At 43.4% G+C, this 24,069-nt stretch overlaps 1 protein-coding gene across 3 annotated transcripts in view; it reads left to right on the forward strand.

Moving 5' to 3' along the window:
- MDN1 (midasin AAA ATPase 1) overlaps window positions 1-24,069 on the forward strand; it is a 2,688,524-nt gene that overhangs the window by 434,743 nt on the left and 2,229,712 nt on the right. For all 3 annotated transcript variants that reach the window (XM_069606482.1, XM_069606484.1, XM_069606483.1), the window contains exon 21: window positions 813-960. In XM_069606482.1, the coding sequence (XP_069462583.1) occupies window positions 813-960 (148 nt within the window). The remainder of the gene's footprint in view (window positions 1-812; window positions 961-24,069) is intronic.

Below are 24,069 nucleotides of genomic sequence, written 5' to 3' on the forward strand. Positions count from 1 at the left end.
AATCCCAGAAGTTGGAGGAAACTAACTTCACCCATACATTACGGAGAGACATAAAAAGCTCACTAATAAAAGAATATAAAACTAGCGGGGGGATTCCCCTTCACGTAGGGACAAGGTAAAATGTTTACCTAGTTGAAGCAAAAGGTTCTGGCGTTGACACATGTCAGGAAGGTTTATCATGGATATGACTATCTTACACAGATAAGATTTATCCTACCCACTTTTCACTTTAGGGCGATGTGTGCAGTTGTAAAAATACTAGAAGTCCATAACGCACGGACAGTCTTATGGACTGATTAGTCTCCCCCTTCAAAATGAGCACTGGAAGTATAGCTTTACTTATCTCAAAGTCCGTCAGTATTAAAAACAGCAAAAAAGAAAGGGTGTACCACAGAAGTCTATGGGAAGAAAACAGCAAAAAGAAAATCTTTACCAACTATTGAGGTTGCATATGTATACCTGGGACAATCTGTTTGTTTCCTGTGTTGCCGGACTGAAACTTCAAGATTGACGGGGAGCTACATTGCTCTGTGATGTTTGTTAAAGATATGATCTTTTCTGCTTCTTGAACTAGGCCATGGGTTACAGAATTGGTCTTCGGAGGATCATATCCATGTGAAAGAAAATCCATGAGGGGAATAATTTGTTTTCTCAAGTGTTCTATTATTGCTTATAATTGTGTAAAACCACCCATCTAAAATGAAAATTGTGCATTTAAATCTGAAGCATAAAAAAGAAAATGCTAATTTATTTAATCTAAACCATAATTGTTTTATTCATGATCCAACTTTATGCTTTTTAACATTTATTAGCTTCTACTTATCCGTACGTAAAGAATCCAGTACAAAGCTGGTTGATGGGACCGGACACAGACCTCACTACAGTCTTCGCACTCTCTGCCGTGCTTTGAGATATGCTGCTTCTAATCCATGCAACAGCATTCAGCGATCTCTCTATGAGGTATAGCTCTGTTTTACATGCAAAATAATGATTTCAAAAGGAATGCATGTTTCCTCAGTCTGTTAGATTCATATGATATGCATGTTCCACAATCTTTTTTTGTTCCCGAATATTTCACTTTTATGTTTTGTAGTAGGTGTCCACTTGGGCTGATCAGTCACACACTTGATAGTGATACGGCTACATCATAGGCTTACTCACCTAACCTGATACGGATGGATTTTGTATCTACTTTATCAGACTCACCTTTTTGTCACTCTCCTTCTGGGTAGTTGCATTGGGATAAATAAGATAGTTTCCTTACCGCCCCAGTAGCAGACTATTTTTTAATTGGTATGTTTAGTAGTTGTAGATAGGACAGAAGAAAAACTGTCACCTGTTTTTATATAGGTGGCACACCAGCGAGACCTGTTAGGGAGAATTTCTATTTCTTGGGCAATTCTCCTCAACCTGAGACCCTCTGCACTTTTGCTGGACTTCTGGGATGTTTTGCTTTACTCTCCTGAGTGGGACTTTTTTAACACTCATGCTTTTGCTTCGTGATGGGAACCTTATTTTTCTGCTACTGTGTTCTTTTTACTTTTAATAAAGTCATGCTTTACTCCATGTATTTTGTTTGGGAGAATTCTCATTCATGTGCTAATTACCTTCAACCTTAGAGACCCCCAGCTCTTTTGCTGGGCTTTAGGAATTTTTAATTTTTACCCTGAAGTGGGTGAGCCCTTTTTCTCACTCTAATGTGTTTTGATCAGATTTGGATTTTATGTTAACTTTGTTTTTGGGGTCTGACAAACTCCATAGGCATCTACTTTTTGTATTGTGACACATAGCAACTTCAGTGCAGTATCACAGAGAAATCCTTTAGATTTCTCTTAAGGGTTAAATACCTTTTCTTGGGAGAAGTACCGTTCCCAAGAATAGTAAAGTGAAATTGACTTTACTTACCTTTTCTCTTTTTGTCCAGCACACCCCATTTTATGTGGATTGCTGGGGGTGGGGGGGTATTACTTAGTAGCCCCTTTTCCTACTTATTCTTGTAATATTTTTTATGTTACCCTCACTACCTTAAATGGCTGGTGGCAGTAGTTTAATTTTCCTACCATTGTGTGTTCCTCAGCCTGAATCCTCAGCTGCAGTATGGAACCCATGGGTGACCATTGTGTCAAAATGACCCAGGTCTTCTTTTTTCGCCATTTTCTGTTTTGAGGTCTTTATTGGGTTTTACTCTGTGAGTAATTGAGCCCTTTGTTCATTTTGCCTTTGGCGGGCTTCAGTGCTGAATCCTGCCTCCAGGCGCCAGTGTCTGGAAGGGCAGGAAGTGAGGGAGGTGCCTGAAACTCCCTTGTCCTTCCTCTCCAGGGAAACCTGAATGCACCCAGTCCTGATTGGCTGTCCTTCCAGGACAGCCACCCTGCTGTGAGTGACAGCTAGGCTGTGCATGAATGGGAGAAAACTGCTTAAAAGGTGAGGGTTTTGGAACTAGAGGCCGAATTTACCCCTGGGAAGGATATCCCGACGGAGACACCACAATCAAAGCTTGCTGTATCCTCCTGGACCTTTGAAATTGCCCAGTGAAGCCCTGCTGCTGTGCTGAAACTCCTTTTTCTAATCGACAAGAGAAGCTCCGGAAGGGACGACTTCCCTTGGGTTAGTGGGACCAACTAACCCTGAGACAAACTTTGCTGGAAGACCTTCCCCCAACTGGCTGTACTTTGCTGCTGCAGAAACCCGAGTGCCAGGGGTCGAGAAATCCGTAGTAGAGTGTATCGTCTGCAAGCCGGCCAAAAGCTCAAGGAGTCTCCGGAGGACCCTCGAAGTGGGACGACCAAAGCTGGTGTCCCCTCACCAGAGTGGTGGACTCGAAGGAGTGAAGGAAGCCCAACAAGTATATAAGATCTGCAGTTGTGCTGTTTACCGAGCGCTGAAACCGCAAAGTGCTGCTGATCCGAAAAGAGCCCGTAGCTGCTACCGACCATCGAATTGCTGCTGCACGAGTCCCCAGACGTCCTCCCACTTGTCCCCACGACTGAGGACCAGGAACACAGGATCTGCATCACTGCAACCGGCCAGGAGCCAGCTGGACCCTCTTCTTCTAACCAAAGGTACTGGGTACTTACCTCAGTGTCTGTAGCTTGCTCTTATCAGTTGCAGCTTGCAGAAGCTGCTTTTTCTTTCTGGTGTTCAGTCATATCGAGAAAAAAAAGGGTCAGCAAAAAAAAAATAATTCTTTATTTTTTTATTTATTTTTTTGGGTTTTCACGAGTAAAAAAAAGGTAAAAACAAAAAAAAGGGAGGGTTGGGGGGAACCCCCCCTTTTCGAATAAAACACTTAGTGAAAAAGATTCGTTTTTTTTAAATTTATTTTTATTTTTTTGCCATTATTTTTTCGAAATTTTGACTTTCGACATTTTTGTATTCGATATTACTATAAACCGCTTTTTCTAGAGTTGATCTCAGCTCTAAGTTTCACAGTTGTAACAGCTTGTGATTATTACAGTGATTTTCTTCAACAAACTCCCTAACTTTGTGTAAGACTTTTACTTTCTAAGGTGCCTCAGCTCCATAGACTTCGCTCCAATTGACTTTGGCTGTCATGGCTTCCTCTAGACTCTTCTATTCCATTTGACTTTGGTACTTACTGTCCCTCATAGGTGAAACTTTAGTTTTACACTGATATTGCTGAGAGGTCTTTAAATGGACTTCATTGGAATATTTAAGTGCTGTGTCTAAGAATAACTGTTTTCTTTATTAGCCTATGCCTTTTTGCTCCTACTTCAAAGTAGTTTAAACGCCTCAGAACTGTACAGTGTAAAGTACTGAAGTATATTTGTGAGAGAGATATTGCCTCCTTCTAGTCAATGTTTGATAACTGACTGAAGTAAATTAATAAGTGTTTTACCAATAAACCTTGAGTGTAAGAGTCTATTTGAATACTTGCGATTGTAGACCTCTGTGTGACATCCTTACAGCTCCCATTCCCCTCTTGAGATAAGCGAGGCTGCTCAGCAACGCTACCAAAACTGTGTAGTACAAACTTGTACCAAAGTTTGGTTTTGCTTACACCTGTAGTCCTTGTTGTGTGTAGTGGTCCCAAAGGGTACTGCATACAAAATTTGCTTAACAATAATCCCCTCCCAGTTACCTGCACCCTTAGTCCAATCCATACGCCCAACCCTCCAACATACAATACCCCCTAGGAAAGCCCATCCGTTGTAAGAGGAACACCATACCCTACTGACAGAACAAAGACACACCCTCGAACATTCAGACAGAACAATTTAAGTTTAACATAACACTAGCATGGGATGAGGCATCACAATCGGAAACTGCCCCTAAACACCCAAACCAACCCCTCCCACCTAAGACCAAAATGACCCGACACAGAATCGGACGCAGACGAAGAGAAAGGGAACACAGTACAAATAACACGGATACACAAGCTCAACCTCTCCAGTAGACGCTTCAATACCAAACGCACCCTGCAAAATAATTCTATCAATAGACCAAACCTCGCAAGAGAAACATCCTTATACCTTACACTGTACCTTGCACCAACCAAAGGAACCTGGTTACGCCAACATTTCCACACGGATAAAAAAATAACGGAACGGAACAAAAGAGGGGACCTGAGAAGAGAATGGGATGACGCCAACCCCCTTATTCCCTTCATCACAAGAACAGATGGGCACTATCGATGCCCACTTCAAATGACGGGGGATGAAGTCAGCAAGCCAATTATCAACCTCACAGACAGATTTAACGACTAAGCTGCCTTCACAGAACCTCTAGCGCTCGCAGGACACATCAAAGCACCCGAACTGAACACCCACGAACCAAAACCGGGAACAAAAAATAAACCAAATGACACCAAAGAGATCCACTGCAATCTAATCAACGCAAGATCAAAGCCCAAACACTCCACCGAAATCTACGACCTAAGTGTCTTAAGCATTGACATCCTTTTCGTAACCGAAACATGGCTAGATGACAACTACATGATCACCCTCAATAACGGCCTGCCTGCTAACTTCAATTGCATCCAAGTAAACCCGAATACCAAAAGAAGTGGTGGACTGGCAATCGTCCACAAAGAACACCTGGAAATTAAAGCGGAAGACCCATTAAACATCAACAAATGTGAATCCTTAATACGTCTATCAACAAATCCCAGAACAGACCTGAAATTCATACTGATATACAGACCATCAACGTACGATGCAGCCTTCATAGACAGCTTCATAGGAGCCATCACCAACCAAAGCATGGATTATGCTCGCCCTCTGGGTGTATTAAGCTCAATGTGGCTGGAGGCCAGCCTCGTCACTGCCCCTGAAACTAGACAATCGGGAAAGGGAAGAGAAGAATATATCACCAATGAGCTACCGACAGTAAATAGAAAGGAGCTGTGGAATGAACCTGGGGTTCCAAGCCCACTTTATCTGCTGGAAACTAGCCACGGTATCACCCTGAAACTAGACAATCTGTAAACCAAGAGAAAGACTATACCAACTTGATATGACCACCTTATGCATAAAACTTAACTCAAGGATTGAGGCATACAACCCACTAACCAAAACCTCACATTTCTTCATACTTCACACAAAACCCACACAACCACCTCTCAGAACAAACCGCACGGTCTTCACCACACCAACAATCAATCAACACATAGACCACCACAAGAGCAGCATGTCAGGACTCTCTTCGATCCTATATGCACACCCAAGCTCAGTGCATGGTGAAAACTGAAGCTGCCAACGGTACACCACCTCACTTTCCTCTGCCCTCTTCACCCACTAACCCAACTCCACACCCGCCCACCACCTTTAGTTTACAGATCTGCCTGAGCGTCTGGAGACCAACTCTGTTAGTAAAAGTGTGCCATATAAATAACTTTAACATAATGGATTAGAGGGGAGGAGGGACACTTGGAAGGCTTTCTCATGCAAACCTAATCGGACATCCGACATAGACAAGCATTGAAGAAGGTATTGTCTAAATATAAGGCGCAATTAACTATTAGTTGGATAGATTTGTAATGTCGGAACCCAGGCATTTCAAAAGCTTACTATTGCTCTAGATGAGCCAAACTCTCCCTCCTTCCCAGAAGTAGTGTGGCTTGTGGGATTCAAAATAGACAGCAGGCTTAGTGTGCAGTGTCAGTCACCATGGCCAGCATGAACTGACTCACCAGGTTTCCACTGTCCAAGAATCCATGCATGTTAAAAATAGGTTTAGCATGTTTTTGTGCAACAGAATGGGATCAATTATAGGTATAAAGTGTGCCGGAGACTACAGGACCCAGATAAACGTGAGCAGGATGACTGGGATATGGAGAGAATGACTGGAAAATGTTTGTACACAAAATACAATGTTTAGTTTTTCCTTGGGCTACGCCTCCAGGTTTGTAAAAGTGCATAGCTGCAGTGTGTTTTTGCAAAGCAAAATGGTAGGAAGAATGAGCTACAATGTGTGTTTGCATATCTAGCAAAATGTAGAACAGCATGCCCTGACGCAAACGCTGACACGAAGAAAGAACGCTTTGGAGCATCCCTATTATGGAAAAAGGATGGTTTGGGATGAAGCCATGATCCAGCTCCAGTGACCTCACCACAAGACAGGCCTAATAAAAACCTGCTTGAGACCACTCTGGCAGGAAAGGAACGGGGTGAGGGACAGGAGAAGATTGTTCAGGCACCATAGTCCTTTGCTAATCTCCTTATTTGTAAAGATTAAACTAGTTATCCTTACCAGATCTTATTTCCCTGGAGGGGTGTATTGATTCTGGTTTGAGCGTAATTAGGGACAACCTTAGAGCAGTCCTAGACACTTGGGTAGGGAAGGCTTTACCTCCCGAGTAGAGAGCAAACAGCCTACCACAGATGGTGGGATTGTTTCGGGAACCACGTCATATTACCAGCGGCTTCCTTCCTCCGCCTCTTCAGTCTCATGGCCTCCTGTATTTTTCTAGTGCCAGAGGCCAGGTTGTGCATGAGATCACTGTATTGGTTCCTGAGAAGTCAGTGGTCTCAGTACCATGGCACCCTCGCGGATCCCCTAAGGGTGTCCAGGTCAGTGGTAGACTACCTCATCTGGTGGACCCTCTGCAGCAATCTTCTCTCCTCCATGACCTCCGCCCCCACTGGTGACGGATTAGTCTTTGAGGGATGGGGCACTCCCTGTGAGGACTTGCAGGTGAGCAGACTTAGGTCAGCGATGGCAGCCAGGTGGCACATCAACAGGCTGGAGTTGCGAGCCATTAGGTTAACCCCGACAGCTTTTGCCCATCTCTCAATGGGAAGCATGTCTTGATTCTGACGGACACTCTCAATCAGGGGTTACCCTCACACTGGGTGATGCTCCCTCCTCCTTAGTGTGTGTTGTATTGTGCCTGTCTGTGGTGATGTAGCTGGTGATGTCGTGTGGAATGGTTGTCTGGATGATAGAATCTTCTTTGTGAGTGTTCCATTCAGTGACGGTTACTGCTGGCTGGCCGGCCCCGGGTGATGGGAGCCGGTGTCTGTGTAAGCTGATATCCTTAATGTCTTCATGTGGAACTGTAACCATTAAGCTGGAAATAAACTTACATGAAGTTAACTTAAAGAGTTTGGAACCTGCTTTTTAACAATGGCAACGAGGATGGGATATTAAACAACGTGCGTGCCTCGAGTTGAAGGACTGAAGACCCTGCTGCGGGGGGTGCAGGAAGGACAAGTTGCTGGAGAATGACAACACCTCCCCCCAAAAACTGTAAGAACCATCACCCAGGGCGCAAAGGGAGCCGGACGGAGAGAGCCCCTTTGTTGGCGGGACCAGCACGCATAAGCTGTGGCCACGCTGGGTCCCAAGGGGTCGTCGGGGAGGAACCCTGACGTGTCTCCCCAGGATATAGGGGATGGAGAAAAAGGGCCCCTTTTCATGGACGGCAACACAGGTGGGCTGGAGAGAGAGGGATTGGCCAGCAGAATAATGCAGAATATGGGCCCATTACTGTAATCAGGGCGAGGCAGCCCCTACCCCTCTGTCAGCCCAGTAACCCTCAGCGGCTGGGAGTGCTGCCTTGAACTGATTAATGTTCGATTTTGCCTTAAAGGTAGCGCAAAGGGAAGGTTTTAGAGACTGCGTGTGCAATTTCTCCTTCTGAGGTGTCCCGGAACAGTGCAGTGCCCCGTTTGCTCTTGGGGTCGAAGGGATGTTCTAGTGGAGTAAAGCTAAAGGTCATGTGATCCCAAGTAGAGTACACGACTCTTGAAAGCGAGTTTGTGTTCTGTGAAAAGGAGGAAAGATGTTTCCACGACTATTATTTGTTAATTTGCACAAGTTTCATTAGAGCCTGCAAATGGTGCGTTTGATTCTAGTGTTTGGATGTGATGTGTGTTAGTGCGTGTTTGCGATAGCATTAACCTGTGTGAGGAATTGTAGGTTTGCAATGAAAATCACCCTAACACATGGACTTTTACTCGCATACTGTCTTACTGTGTTGGTGAAATTTTATGCACATATTAATGTTTTAGTATGTGATGGTGAAAACTAACGTGTTTTTTTTTTTTGTAGGATTTGCACATTTTAGAGTGCACTACGCAACATGGTCTGCTAGGGGTTCCTTTAGAGTCAAATGGCTATGGACTCATAGGTTCTCTTGAAAGCCTAAAAATGGCTATGAATGTTTAAGTTCATAATAGTGTTGGTGTTGGGGGACTATACGTTGTATGAGCAACAGGGTTATGTTATTCAAGTGTTTACAATGTATTTGTTTTCAATGCAGTTTATGTATCACTTATAGCATATGTTTGTAGCATTCTATGGTTCTGGTATGCTCGTTGTGAATCTGACTCTGATCATTCGGAAAGTGTCCGTGAGTGTCATGTAGTGGGAGCAACTCACGTTTGGCATGGAGGTGGTGCTGTGTGAAATGCATGGTTTGATTGTTTGCGTAATGTCAGTGGGGAATAGGATTTTCCCTACATTGTTTTGGTTTGGTTTAGGAATTTACCTGATGCGGTTATTCCAGAGTGAGGTAGCGCCTCGCCTTTTGTACTAAACGATGTTAGGATTTTTTTAATAGGATGTTCGAATTTCATGTTTGGGTTTGGTCTGGTTTATGGCAGTTACCCCATACCAGGTCAAAGTTTGAACAGAGTTGTGGTTGTTGTGCAAGGGAGGTAGCACCTTCTCTAGGGTTTTTATCCTTCCCATCACAGTGGACAGTAGGTAGCTTGTGGTAAAGGGGTAGTTGGGGACGCCTAGTAATGACCCGTTGATATTGAGAGTGGTGTGTCCCGAGATGAGAGAGTGTTTCCTATGTTACTTGTGGAATTTATTGTGGTTGTAGTTGTACCTATGGGCTCAATAGTTGACTTGGGCGAGGATGTTATTCTTGCCAACATCATCGTGTTTTACCAGTGTTTTGACATTTGGCATTGGGAGTGCGTTGCCACCGCTCCCAATGTGCTAGGATGGTTTGTACAACCTGGGCTTTTCTAAGGTGTGTGGTGTGGAGTCTATGGGTGTTTGTGGTTTCAGTATGTACGTGTCTCCACTTTCAGAAACCTTATTGGCGTGAGGTGGCGGTGGTTTCATGGAAGCTTTGAGGTCTCAGTTCTCTAGAGTGGCAGTCTTGAGGCCTGCTGGGGTTCCAGGGTGGCAGCCTGGACACACGCGTTGTAGTAGGCGGGGGCAGGTAGAAGGAGGTGAAGCACTTTTGTGGTTTTTCAGGAGTGTAGCTGAAGTAGCCCTGTGTCGGGGTTGGCCAGGTTCTGGGGTGAGAGCCCAGTTGCTTGTTTGTGGCAGGAACAGGCAGATGGATGATAGTATATTTGCGAGGGTATTTGGTTTGCGGTTTGCCAGGGTGTGATGTTTTGTTGGTTGGATTTAGCTGTGGAAGTGTCCGTCTTCAGTTTAGTGTCATGTGTCTGTTTTTGGAAGGTCGTAGTTGTGTTGTGGCATGTGATTTGTTTTGTGCAGGTTAGGTTTTGTAAAGGAGGGAGGTGTGTTGTATTGTGCCGGTCTGTGGTGATGTAGCTGGTGATGTCGCGTGGAATGGTTGTGTCTGGATGATAGAATCTTCTTAGTGAGTGTTCCATTCAGTGACGGTTACTGCTGGCTGGCCCTGGTTGATGGGAGCAGGTGTCTGTCTAAGCTTATATCCTTAATGTCTTCATGTGGAACTGTAACCATTAAGCTGGAAATAAACTTACATGAAGTTAACTTAAAGAGCTTGGAACCTGCTTTTTAACAGTGAGGATATCAATCGTATATATAACCAAAGGAAGGATACACAAAATTAAAACATTATGCAAAATACAGAAATATTTTTATGTTCTAAAATGTTTCCACCTCTCAGCAGTAAAAAAAAGTCATGAATCACATATTTCCCCAAACACTGGTGGCAACTTAATTCATCTTATTTCCCACCATGGGCTATTTCTGTATTTTGCATAATGTGTTAATATGTTTGTGATATGTGTTGTTTTTGAACAATGAACGTATTAAAATTGATTTTTATATTATAGTGGGTGAAATCTGTTTACTAGATGTAATCCACATTGGTTGTAAAAGAAGTTGTGTTGACATCTTATCTAGAGGACCTATTTTGAATACCACAACTAAAAAGAATTTTGATTCTGACGGACATGTGGCCATGCACTACCTGAACACGCAGGGTAGCATGCACACAGCCCCTCTGCAGAAAGACGATGCAGCTGTGTTTCTGGTTGCTGGAGAACCAAATCTTGGTCCCTGCAGTTCATCTGGTGGGTATAGAAAATGCTTGGTGGATGCTCTGAGCACGGTCTCGCACTAGTGGGAGGTGTGCCAGGAAGTCCTAGAGATGGTCTTCTCTCGCTGTGGTATTTATTTATTTTATTTATTTTATTTATTACATTTGTTACTCGCCCAGACCCGAGGGTATCACGGTGAAGTTTCAGGTGAGTTATCGTATTTTTATAGGGTTAGGTACAATCATATAAAACATATTTTATACTAAATTACAAATAAATCATGTGATCAGATTTCTTATACTAAGTTACAATTGGTCAAGGTAGCAGGTCACAATTTGTTTAAACACTAGTTGCAGGTCAAGAGGTGACCCCTAGAGATGCATGATGGCCATGGGGACTACCTTTAGGGTTTTGGTTCAATGAAAGGAGGTAAAACAGAAACGTTCTAGTACTGAGGTGGAGTAGGACTAGTTGAAGTTAATATTTGTTGAATAACCAAGTTTTCAGCGCTTTTTTGAATCTTAGTTGGAGTCCTCGTTATTGATGCTAAGTGGTAGTGTGTCCCAGTGCGATGGGGCTAGGACTTCGAAGCTACTTTCTCCTGCTCTACTGTATTTGTATTGAGGAACTTCCAAGAGGGCCAGTTTATTAGATCTCGGTGTCCTACAGGAGATTGGCGCTTTGTTGGTGATGCATTTATAGACGATGCTAAGTGTTTTGAAGATGCTTCTTACTTCAATTGGCAGGCAGTGGTTTTCTCTTCTGATGCTAGATATATGTTCGGATTTCTTTATACCCAGTGGCGCTCTAAGGGCTTTATTCTGTAGTAATTTGATTTTATTTAAGTTGGTTTTGGAGGTTCCTAGAAAGAGGATGTTACAATAATCCAATTTCGTTAAGATCAGCGCTCTGGCCAAAGTAATGCAATTTGTAGGGGGTAAGAAATTTGCGGCTGAGTGCAATAAGTTTTGCTGTGTAGGCTGTGGACGAGGAGAGGGCTGCTATTTGTTTATGCATGGTGAGGTTGGCATCTATATATACACCAAGAGTTTTGACTTGTTTGAGTACTGGGATCAGTGTAACGTCAATGTTGATGTGAGAGCAGTTAGAATGGAGGGTGCTTATTCTTTTTTGGGAGCCCACGATGAGGACCTCCGTTTTCTCATCGTTAAGGCAGAGACTGTTTAGGGAAATCCAATTTTGAATTATGGAGTAAACTTTGATGGTGTAGGTGTCTTGGGTGTAGTCACCTGTAATGGGGAAGAGGATCTGGGTGTCATCTGCAAAGTTGGTGTAGATGACACCCATATTGTCACGGGCCGAGAATAGGAGTTTAGTGTATGCATTGTAGAGGGTGGGAGAGAGGCAGGATCCCTGGGGGACTCCTATGGGTACTACTATAGGGTTCACTGCATAATTTCCGATGGCAACTCTGGATGTATGGTCCATTAAGGATTGGATCCACTGAGTTGCGTTGCTGGAGAAATGAAAATCTTTTTTTAGGGTGTCGCATAGTTTGTCGTGGTCTACCAGGTCGAATGCTGCAGATGGGTCCAGTAACAGTAGGGTAGCTAATTTGCCTGAGTCTCTGATCGAGTCCAGTTGGATTTTCAAGTCCAAGAGGGCTGTCTCCGTACTGTGGTTGGGCCTAAAGCCAGATTGTCTAGCTCCTAGTAAGTTATTTTGTTTGAGGTGGGTTTGTATTTGGTTGTGGGCTATTTTGTCGATAATTTTATGTAAGAAGGGGACAGTTGTTATGGGCCGGTTGTTTGTAGGCACTAATGGATCGAATGTGGTCTTTTTTAGTAGATGGGTGACCCATGCCGCTTTACTGCTAACTGGGACGTGATTGGTGTAGAAAGAGGCATTCACAAAATTGGTAATTATGAGTGTGAGGGTAGGGGCACATACTTTAATTAGGTGCACTGGAAAGTTGTCTCCTTTGCAGTTTGAAGCTTTAAGTTTGGATATAGTATTAAGTAATACATCATGGGAGACTGGTGTGAAGTTGAATAGAGGGGTGGCATCTTCTATATTCATGGTAATTTGGTTGGACTTGGAGTGCTTATCAGATTTCTTTTGGAGATTATTTTATTTTGTAATAGCTTGATTTTTGATGCCAGGGCATCTTGGATGGTGGTACGCCATTCTTTACTTGGTTGGACTGGATTCTCCGACTCCTTGAGCATGGTGAATAGTTCTTTGCTGTCAGAGGATGCATTACTGATTCTAGTATTGAAGGCATCTGCTTTATGGACAATGATGGCTGATTTGTAGATTTTGTTTGCGGAGTTGAATGCTTCCATGGCTTCTAAGGTATGGGTTTTATTTTGCCGGTTTTCGAGCGGTCTTTTAATCCGTCTAAGAGAGACTAATTCCTCGTTAAACCAAAAAGATTATTTTTTGTCCTTGCATTTAGTTTTGCTAACACAAGGTGCTAAGGTATCAATTGTGCTGGTGAGAAAATTATGATAAATGTCAGCTAGGGCACAGGGGTTTTCAGTATTGATTTTTTTATTATTGAGGGAGGTGGCTAATAAAGGGTTGAGGTTTTCTGCTGTAAGTTTATGGATGTTTCTCGTTACGTAAGATTGCTCAACAACAGTTTTAGGTAGGTCTGGTTCGTTGCACAAAATGGAGACATTTATACTGTGATGGTCTGATCATGGTACCGAGTTAATGGAGTCTATGGATACTATGGTATTGAGTGGTAGTATCCAATCTAATATTCTCCCTTTTGTGTGGGTAGGGGCGTTCACTAGTTGTGTGAATGCCATGTCTTTGAGTGCACTGTGTAGTGCTTCTGCTTTGTGGTCTTGGGTATCATTGAATCCTAAGTTCAAGCCCCATAGGACTAGACATTTTGTGTTCGGTTTAATAAGTGGCGTTGGCAGTAGTGGTATGTCTATTTCTGGCTGAGATTTGGCGTTGGGTGCTCTATAGATAGTTATTATGTTTATAGTAGTCTTATGGTTCGTAGCTAGTTTGGCTAGCAGGACTTCGTAACAGTCTGTGTTCTCAATAGAGCAAGTTCTTATTTTGAGATGGGTTTTAGCAATGATAGCTACTCCCCCACCTACTGATTTAATTCTGTCTGTCCTAAGGATGGTGTAATCTGGAGGAATGGCAATAGAGTGAAGGTCCGGAATCTTGGTGGAGCCAGGTTTCCGTCACTATAAGTAGGCCAAGTTGTTACTAACTGATATAGTTATGGATTTCTGTGGCGTGAGCAGGTATGGGCCGTGCATTAATGAGTGCTGCTTTGAGGTGTATAGGAGGGGATGGCTCTTGGACTGGGGGGGGGGGTGTGTATTGGAGGTCCCTATGATAATTGATTGTTTGGTTGTGGTGCTAGTTTTGGGACGTTTAGATTGGGTCACTAGTGGAGGTGAGCGTCCTGTGATGGCAGAGGTGGAGGAGGCACTTATGCTAGGATGGTTTATGGATCTGCGTCTTTGGGTTCTTATAAGTCCCAGTAGGGGGATTTGTTTTGTTTGCTTAACTTTGGGGAGGTCCCTGCTTGGAGAGCAAAAAGTGGTGAGTCCGTGATCTAAGTCTGGAACGTTTAAGTGAACTGAGGACCGGAGTAGTCATTTTAGGTAATTTATTAGTAGTAAAGTAGGGTGTGCTGGCTCTTTGTGGCTTTTTGATCCCTATGTAGTCTTTAAGACCATTAATCAGATAGTAATGTTAGTGAAACGGATTAGTGAGAGGTAAGAAGGGCGTGGGGCAGGGGATGGGGTGGTGACGGGGGCATGCTACTCTAGAGAGGCCATTATCATGGATAATAAAGTGGGATGCTATGCAGGATGTCATGCGGTACAATACAGAAGGGAAACATCAGGAGTAATAACCAACCTGGCATGGTTTAGATGGGTGAGGAGGATTGGCTGGGTGCCCGCTAGCCGTAGTGTGACTGGAAGGTCACACCTGTGGAGCGGGTATGGGCGAGTAATAGTGCAGAAGGCTGCTACTACGAGATTGGGAGATCTAGAGGTGCAGTGACAGGAGCGTTTACTTAACACATTTCCAATGAGCTAAAGGTACTACAGTTATGTGCTGTGATGTAATAGCAATGGCAGGGCTTACTAAACACATCAAACAATCTAAATGCAACTGTGCACTTATGTGCTGGAAATGGCAGCAATAGCAGGGCTTACTAACTGATGTGAATAAGTAGGAAAAGGGGCTACTAAGTAACCCCACATCCCCCAGCAATCCACATAAGATGGGGTGTGCTGGACAAAAAGAGAAAAGGTAAGTAAAGTTAATTTCAATTTACTATTCTTGGGAACGGTAGCGGGGCTTACTAAACACATCACAACAATCTAAATGCGACTCTGCACCTATGTGCTGGAAATGGCAGCAATAGCAGGCCTTACTTAAAACCTTACAGGCAGACTAAGTGCTACTGTGCAGCTAGAGATTAAATGATATTAGAAGTAACATTGAACAAACATGGCAATGCAGTGTTTAAATGTGGTATATAAATCTGAACGGCGCAATATGACATTTGGAGCAGCAGTATCCATGGTTAAAAAGTCAGTACAATACATCCGTGCATGACATGGGACACATATAGGTTACAGGAAGAAAGAAGGGCGGTGCGAGTAGTACGCTATGCTTAATTGTTATGAGGCGATCCGCTGGTATAAGTGGAAAGGGGCTCGTAGCATACTGTAGATATAAACATTTAGTACTGTCAGTGGAGTGTCTCACCGTGATGGCATGTATTCTAAAAATTCCCACAAAAATGGCTTCCACCTTTAAGCCAGAAGGATGTGCCTCATATTCACCTGACAACTATCCACTCTTTTTCTATTCAACACAATTCCAAAGATAACTCTTGTTTATCAAAAATAACATCCATATTTAAATATTTATACATTTGTAATACATATTCATAATAAAAACCATGCTCATAAAAAATAATTATACAAGTGGTGAACACACAGTAAATCATTCTTCTCAAAACACTATTTCATTATTAGTGTGAATGCATCAAAACATCAAGTATTGCTATAATTCGATGTGCCAACAACAATCTTAATCCCTCTCAAACAGAGAGTAGATGTCAGAACTCCTACTTAGGGGCGATTAGATGTGTCTAGTGTAAGCCGTTTTTATGGGAATTTTTTTAATACATGTTATATTGTAGTCCTCACCCACACGGTCCCTAAAAAGAGGACAAATACAGCTCAGTTGAGTTCAGCGTGATAGCAGTAATCCTGGAAGGGGGATAAGTCAAGGCACGACAGATGAGCTTAGACCTGGAGCAGCCCGCGGCACGCTCGTTCAGCCCAGGCAGGTGCCTTTTTTCCTGTGCCTTCATTTGTGGGCTGGCGCTCGCCTGCCGGCACGAGATGATTGGCTAGTTGTTGGTGTTAGCTGCCAATCATGAGGCTTCTGGGTCAAAGGCAATCACTGGGGAGGGTGCAGGAGGCATGGGAGGCCATTATGGAGTGTGCAGGATCCTTGTGGTGCACAATGGCGGATGCCATTCGATTTTGGCAAAAACGTAGAAAATCAGCGTTTCTTTTACGAATGCTGCAGATGAATTTTGCTACAGCCAGGGACACGAATATAATTGTAAAAAAGTCACGGGATGCGAAATCATCCCCGAAAATAGCTTGGGCTCTGTAATGATGCCCCAGAGCTTACCTTAACACCCAGCAGGGTGAAGGTGCTGAAGAAGCTGCTCCTGCAGCTTGGGTGAGCAGACAGAGCTCCAGCTCTGGTACGGATGGACTGAAGGCAGAAGGCTCAGTCAGGTGCCTCCATCAGGTGCCGCCACATAGTCCCAACACAAATGCTGACAGTTTTGTTTGAGAGATTTCCCAGCAACGACGCACTGGGAGGGGACATGTTTCTGGTGGATTGGACCTTCCGTTCCACTAGGGTTTCCCTCCAGTTAATCATCCCATGGGTTCTCAGGTTGTTGAAGATGTTTTGTGCAACCATCGTTTTAATAGCCCCGGACTGGCCGCAGAGAACTTGGTACTCCGACATCTTGCATCTGACCATCTGTCCTCCTCGCCAGTTGCCTCGGCGCCCTGATCTCCTCACCCAGTCGGAAGGCCGGGTGCTTCACCTGAACCCAGAATCCCTCAACCTACATGCGTGCCACTTGAGAGGATGAAGTTTGATGACTGTGACCTCTGTGAGGAAGCACTTGAGGTGTTGCTGGCTGCATGCAGACAGTCTTCCAAGTAAGTGTAGGTGGAGAAGATTTGAGGTGTGATGTAGGGAATGCGAGATTGACCCCCATCTCGTGCCCAACCACTGCAATGATGGAGTCCCATCTGTCACTGTCCTCAGTGGGCCTTCAGTTCACTACTGTCGAAGGATATTTGGCGGCCTTGTCTTTCTAAAAGGTTCCTGAATCAAGGTTCCTTCACGATCCCGGTTATGACCCAATTTTTTAAGGGCCTTGGAAATAGGTTTCCGCCAACTCCCTTATGTTGTCCCCGACTGGGATTTGAACCTGGTTCTAAAGTTCTTGATGGAAGCTCTGTTTGAGCCTGCATTCCTGTTTGTTACGGCTGCTATCTTTGAAGACAGCCTTTCTGGTTGTGATTACATCATTCAGGCGAGATAGCGAGCTTCAGGCCTTGTGTTGAAAGCCCCCCTTCCTACGGTTCTTTCAGGAAAAGGTTTCCCTTAAAGGTAGATGTGGCTTTCTTCCAAAAGTGGTATCTGAATTCCACCTTTTCTCAGGCCATAGACCTACCAGTTTCTACCCTCCACCATGTTAAATAAGATTTTCATAGAAATCGTAAATCTTCCAGACCTGGGTTAACCCCAGAACTTTTTGCTTTACTAGCGGGAGATTTTCCCTCAATACCTCTGTGTTGGAACCTTTTTCCACACCCACAGAATCTTTTACTTTAATTTAAAAAAAAAAAAGTTTTATGGGTTTGTTTTTGGACTCTCCATAGTATCTTTCCTCTTAACAACTTTTTGGCAAAAAGTGCTTGTTACTGGGTTCCCTTTTTAATTTCCTCTGTCTAACCTTGAGAGAACTACAGTTCCCAAGGGTAGAAAGGATCTTTTGGATCCCTTTAACATTTTATTTGGTGAATCCAGCACACCCCACCTTATGTGGAGTGCTGCAGAGATATAATGTATCCCCTTCCACACTAAAACTGTAACAATTATGCTACAGGGACAATCTTAGCTTCAATGGCTGGTGGCCGTGATAACTTGTATTAATTTGGTTCACCTTTACTGTGTGCTGTGTTCACAGCTGCAGTAAAAGCACCGAAGGGTGCTCATTTTACCAAAATGGCCAGTTTAGTGTTTCCGGTCCTTCCTTGTTACTTCCTCTGACATCCAGGGTGGGAAATTCTTTTGTGCGATTTTTATCTTTGGGAGTCCCTTGGACTCCTCGCCCAGGCTCCAGTCTCTGTGAAGGCAGGAAGCGAGGGAGGAGTCCAAAACTCCACAACTGTCTTCCTCCTTGCCTGAATGGTGACAAATCCCAGTGGGGTCTGGCTGTCCTGATTGGACAACCAGACCGCCCATTGTTGTAAAATGCAGAAGTTGTGCTGTAGTTCCTGTTAAATACCGGTAAGAGAATAAGAGAAGTCGACCACTGAAACCGAAGGGTATGATGAAAATAAGCATCAAATGATTTCCAGCGACCATAGAGCCTGCTGTAGCCCTCCCTTCCAATCGACCTGGGGACTCCGAAAACGACGACCCTGAGCCTGGTGAGACCCATTAGACTCAAGAAGACCTGCATTTTGAGCCATTCCACACATTGCTGTGACCTTGTGTGGTGTCTTCCGAATCCCGCTGAAACTTCGTGGGCCCTTCCGGTGTATCTCCCGAGACATGAATCTAGTCTGAAATGCCCTCTCAACAGATTGCTGTAATGACGAGAATTCAACCGTGATTTTCTGTCATGTGTGCTCCTTGAAAAGGCGCCAAATCCACAGTGCCGCATTCAGCCACAAGGAAAACCTTGCATAGAGCCTTCTCCATTAATCCCTGCTGAAAAGTTCCTTCTGAGGGCTTGTTTTCAGTGACCACGACAAGGAATCCACAGACCCTGGGTATTTGGCTGCAGATCCTGAAGTCCTGGTGCTGCAAAATCTTCAATGCCGAGGTACTTTTTTGGCTTGGATATGTACTTACCTTAAGTCTGTTTAGGATTTCTGTGTAGATGTGGGGTGGTTTCTGTGATGGGGAGGCCTCTCATCCAGTGCACCCAGTCCCGCCGCTAGAATCCTGCTAGGGTGGCTTCTGAGAAGCCTCTGGATCCTCTTCCAACTCTAGAGGTAAAGTACTCGCCTGTTTGCTGAGTCTTCCTAAGGAACTCTGCTACTTAAGGACCTATTCTGACACTGTCTGTTGGTAGTCGCTAGTGACCCCAACTCCCCCCCCCGCCGCCCCTCCTTTCGTGTACTGAGAGCACTCATGATCCAAGAACCAGGGAAAGACTTTAAAGGGATTGGGCCTTTTGCCTAGAAGAGAGAATGAGTGTTTAAAAGTGACTTACTTGAAAAAGAGTTGGTTGATAATTGCAACTCTAAAAGTGAACAGTTAGAAAAGTTCTTACATCCCTTGGATGTGTGATGTACTAATCTCAAAAGTATGTTTAACATCTTTCTTTCCTTAACGTTTTGCAATTCTAACAGAGTAGATGTGAAGGTGTGTGTGTGTATGTGTATATATATATATATATATATATATTTTTTTTTTTGTAAGAAAACTACAGTTCAATCAATATCAAACTTTTGTTACAATTATGCATCATTCACATCACAGCACCTAAGTCCATATTCACAGTCATTGTTTATAGAATGTTAGTGGTTCTTATGGGTCCTTATTAAACTGTTGATTTTATGCTGGTGACGTTCATCAGGCACAAGCTTTCTCACAAAGAATCATATCTAGGTAATCAATTAGCCTACATGGTAACTTGATGTTTTGACCAGTACTTGCATATGTCCACCATTCATTCATGTCGTCGTTCTGAGGTTTCAAACTATTCAAGTGCAAAGTCCACTGGCTGGTTGTGCCTGTGCAGGAAATTATCAAGTGTTTTAAAGACTTTCTCCTCTTCCACAGAATCTGCATTTGTTGTCTGGGATGTCTGTTTTGTCTTATCCAGAGCATTTCCCGATTGTTTAGGGCATTTAGCCTGAATTTTAGGAACCTGTTCCTGTGGTAACGTGAAGGGCAGTCTAATAGGTATTTCGGTGGCTTATGCAGTTTGATTTCTCCTGGGCCTAGTGGGAGAGCAGTTTTGAGTTCTATAAGTTTTTCGATGTTTGACTCCAATCCCATTTTTCTCGTTTTTTTTTTAGCATGTTGGGGACGATTGATTAGATCGGGTTGGCTTATGTTAGCTGCTTCCATAATGGCATCTAGTTTTTGTTTCCAGATTTGGATTAATTTGTATTGCATGTCGTAATTTCCAATCTTGAATATTTTATATGCTATTATCTTTTGGCTACAGTACATTTTCCTCAAGGTGGAGAGAGATTTCCAAATGACTGTCATGTGCAGTGAATTGAGTGCCAATTCATATCTCAACGCCGATATGGGAATATAGTGAGGAAGCCTCAGTGCACGTTTCCAAAAAGATGCCTTCCAATCTTTGCCATAGACGGTGATCCAGATTCCAACCCGCTTCAGCACCAAACACAATGGTCGGAATGACCTTCTGGAGATAGAATGTCATTATTGGCGCAATAGTAAATTTCCCATAGTCGTGATTGATTTTTGCTCCTTGTAGACCGAGTTTGATTGTTCTACTGGTCAAATTGTTAGTCCATGCCATTTCGCAGACAGAGTTGTTAAACCTCACGCCCAAGTATCTTACAGATGTTACGATACTGAGTTTGTCATTTGCAATTTGCCATTTCAATTTTTTATCTGCCCTGTTGAGCATGTGGCCGATGCTCATAATTTTTGTTTTTTCGGTGTTTATCAACAGCTCATTTGTTTCCATATACTCATTCAGTCGTGTCAAAAGTCGCTGTAACCGATATGTGTGTAGTCAGTTAGTACTACATCATCTGCGTAGACAATACATTTGACTGGGGTATCATTGATCTTGGGCGAGAAGCATGGTACCGAGTTTGACCATGCCGGCAGGTTAGCTATGAAAATTTTGAATAATTCTGCTGCTAACGGGCATCCTTGCTTGACACCTTTATGGGTTGTTACCAGTAGGCTCAAATCGCCTTGTTGATTTAGCCTGATCTGTATCGTGGTGTTAGAATTAAGTGCTTTTAGTGGTTCCAAGATTGTTGAAGGACATCCCGACTTTTTTAGCTTTAACCAGAGTTTCTCACGGTTTATCGTGTCAAAGGCTTGCCTCAAATCTATAAATGCAAAGAGGATTTTCCTCTTTGCTTGAAGAGCCTCCAGTTTTAAGATGTTCAATTGTAGTAGGTTTACATCAACTCCAACACTCCTGGTAAAGCCTGTTTGTCGAATGTCGTGTATCCCCTACTTGGAGGCCCATGAGGCAAGTCTCTTTCAGAGAAAGGAGCCGAAGATTTTCCCGATTGTATCGAGAAGGGCGATGGGACGATAATTCAGCAGATCGTTTGTTGCCCTTCTTATAAATTTGTACCGCAATAGCTTTTAACCATGACTCAGGAATTCTCTTGCTTTCTGACACTCTTCTGAACAGAGATTCCATGAACTTGGCCCAGTGTTCTTGATTTCCCTTCAGCATAATGTTTGAAATTTGGTCAGGACCTGCTGCTCTTGAATTTTTTAGATTCTGTATTGCTATTTCCATTTCATCACTTTGTGGTGTTAAATCCCACATTGGTGCTGAGACACTTTCTTGAGCTTCAATGTCTTCCATAGGTTGTTTATAAACTTTCTCGAAGTACTCTACCCATTTCGTAGCATCAATTGGATTGACGATAGTCGGCGCAACTTTTGTGTTTCCTTTATTTAGGATTGCCTAAATATCACACGTGTTTTTTGTAAGCAACAATTGAAGCATCAGCTCAGCGCAATGTTGTTCTATCATCACTGAGTGTGCCTTTAGCCAGTGTCGATATACTTGACGTCTTGCTTTTACTTTGATAGCCATATTTCCTGTTGGTGTCTTCATTTTCTTGATCTGACGCAAACCTTTCCTTAGTTCCCTTTTTGCTTGTGCAATGACATTGCTGAACAGGTGTTTATTTGAGTGGCCAATTACTCTAGAATTCTTTCCAGCTTGAGGTCGAACAGGGGGACATAGTCCACATTGTTCTCTCTGGTTAGGTCAATTCGAAGTTTACCAATTTGCGTCCGATTGATCGTCAGACGATTTCCTGCCGCATTTGATGTGACTTGTAAGTCATGCTTGTCGGGAGGTTCCCCACAGTCAGCCTCCCAAACTAGGCAGAGTAGATCGTGATCGCTGTTGGACATTGGGATTACATTTAGGGAAGCCACTCTGTCGAAAAGGTGTCGGGAGACCCAGGTGTAATCCAGTGTGTTTCGACTACATGGGCCTTGCCATGTTGGATTACAAGGCTGATCACCTTTAGTTTCACCATTGACCATGATGCAGTTTCTTATTGCTAATGCATCAAACCAAAGCTGTCCTCTATGCTCTACCTCGTCAGCCGGCTTCAGCGTGTTCTTTGTTGTATTGTCATTGTAATACTAACTACAATTTAAGTCACCACATACCATTATGGATAGATTGTTATATTTCAGTGATGTGTCATCAATTAGAGTCGTCACGTACTGATGAAACTATTTGTGGAAATCTTGGCGGGATTCCAATATCCATTTATCAGGAGTAGATGTTGTTTCACCAACGTTGTTGTAGATGTTTTTTGGACCAAAGTAGCCTGGACAAAAGGATTCGGATTTAACGATTACAGCAGTGTCAGCCAATTGTGGATCTTCAATAAGGTGACCAGACCAGAGAATGGACGACCAGTAGGATTTTTCCCAGCAGAATTTAGGAATGTAGTAAAGCCGTCTCGGGTCGGTGACTCACATAGCCATGTTTCCTGTAGTCATACGGCGAAGATATTGTCCGTAGAACTGGAATACATGCAAATAATTTCATGGCATTTGCTCGGTTTAAGTTGACGTCGTTATCGTCAGTTTGGATGTTTTGAGGTCGTAGTTTCCAGAGCCGAATATTAGATGTTAGGTTTTTGGTTGAATGTACCCTAGATGAATATTGGGTTTTGGTGTACCTCCTGTTTATACGTCAATTTTGGGTTTAGCTTACATGCTAATAATGACGATGCTCTCGAGGTTGATTTTGCCATCTCTTTTTGTGGGCAAGTCCTAGTTGATTTTTTGCCGGGAAATATCTTTTGTTGTTTCCAGCATATGATGTTGTTTGGGCGCCCGAACTCTCAATCGGACGGCCATTATTTATTGGCTCATCTTGGTCGTCAACTTCTGCTGAATATGTTGAAAGATCACATAAATCTATTGCTGAGGCGTCAGCAGGACTGCCATTGCTCGATTCGTCTGATTCAAGACAGCAACGTTTTGCTGACTGTTTGTTGGTTTGATGAACGTTTCCTTTTTCTGAATCTCGGTCAAGCACATAGTTTGTCATCTGCCTGCTTGTTCCCGTTGTACGGTCAAACAAGCCTGGTTTTGTTGGCGTAGTAAGATTCCTTATACATTTTTTTCACATTTGGCTGTTTGAACTTTAATTGCCTTTTTTTGTTTTCTTGAAATGGGGCATTGTTTCCTTTCCTTGCCATTCTAAAGGTCTTTTCGGTCATCAAAATGGTTTTAGCAGAACCATTGAATGCATAAAAAGAGCTCTTTGTGTTGTTAAAAGGCAGTGTTAATGTCGAGTTCCCAAAGTTATTCGTCGAGGCTGGGGGCATATGTGCCTGGGGTGGGGGCAGTAACTTTCCAGCATCGCTTTGCAAGATGTTATTTGCATTTGTAGTGTCCTCGATAGATTGTTGGCTGTTTATTTCAATACTCCTGATGTCAATTTTATCTGTGTCAAGAGGATGAGATCTTGCCTGAGACTCGGAGTTATCCACAGTCGTTGTTGGGGGTTGGATGTCGTAAATTGGCATCGCCAGAGGCCTTATGCTTTGAACTGTTTTGTGGCATGGTTGCCGGACCATGCCCCTGATCCTCTGAGGTCTTGGTTCCAATTTGTAGAGGTGTCAGATTTGGCAAATTATTTCGCATCAGAGAGGAATCGCACATCTGGGTTTTCGTTTCCGCCTCTCCGGACTGGTGGCGCATCCATTTCACTGCTTCTAGCAAACTTTCGATTAGATTATCATTTTGACAGTGATGTTGTGCAGCTAAATCACTTAAACGTTCCTGCCATCGGACAGACAAATCTGCCTGTAGTTCTATTTGTTTCTGTAAAAAACCTGTAAAGAGTTTGAGTTTTCCATTTTGTTTGTGAGATTTGAGAGCATTG

The sequence above is a fragment of the Ambystoma mexicanum genome, chromosome 4p, assembly GCF_040938575.1.
Source record: "Ambystoma mexicanum isolate Mex_15411 chromosome 4p, UKY_AmexF1_1, whole genome shotgun sequence".
Taxonomy (NCBI): Eukaryota; Metazoa; Chordata; class Amphibia; order Caudata; family Ambystomatidae; genus Ambystoma; species Ambystoma mexicanum.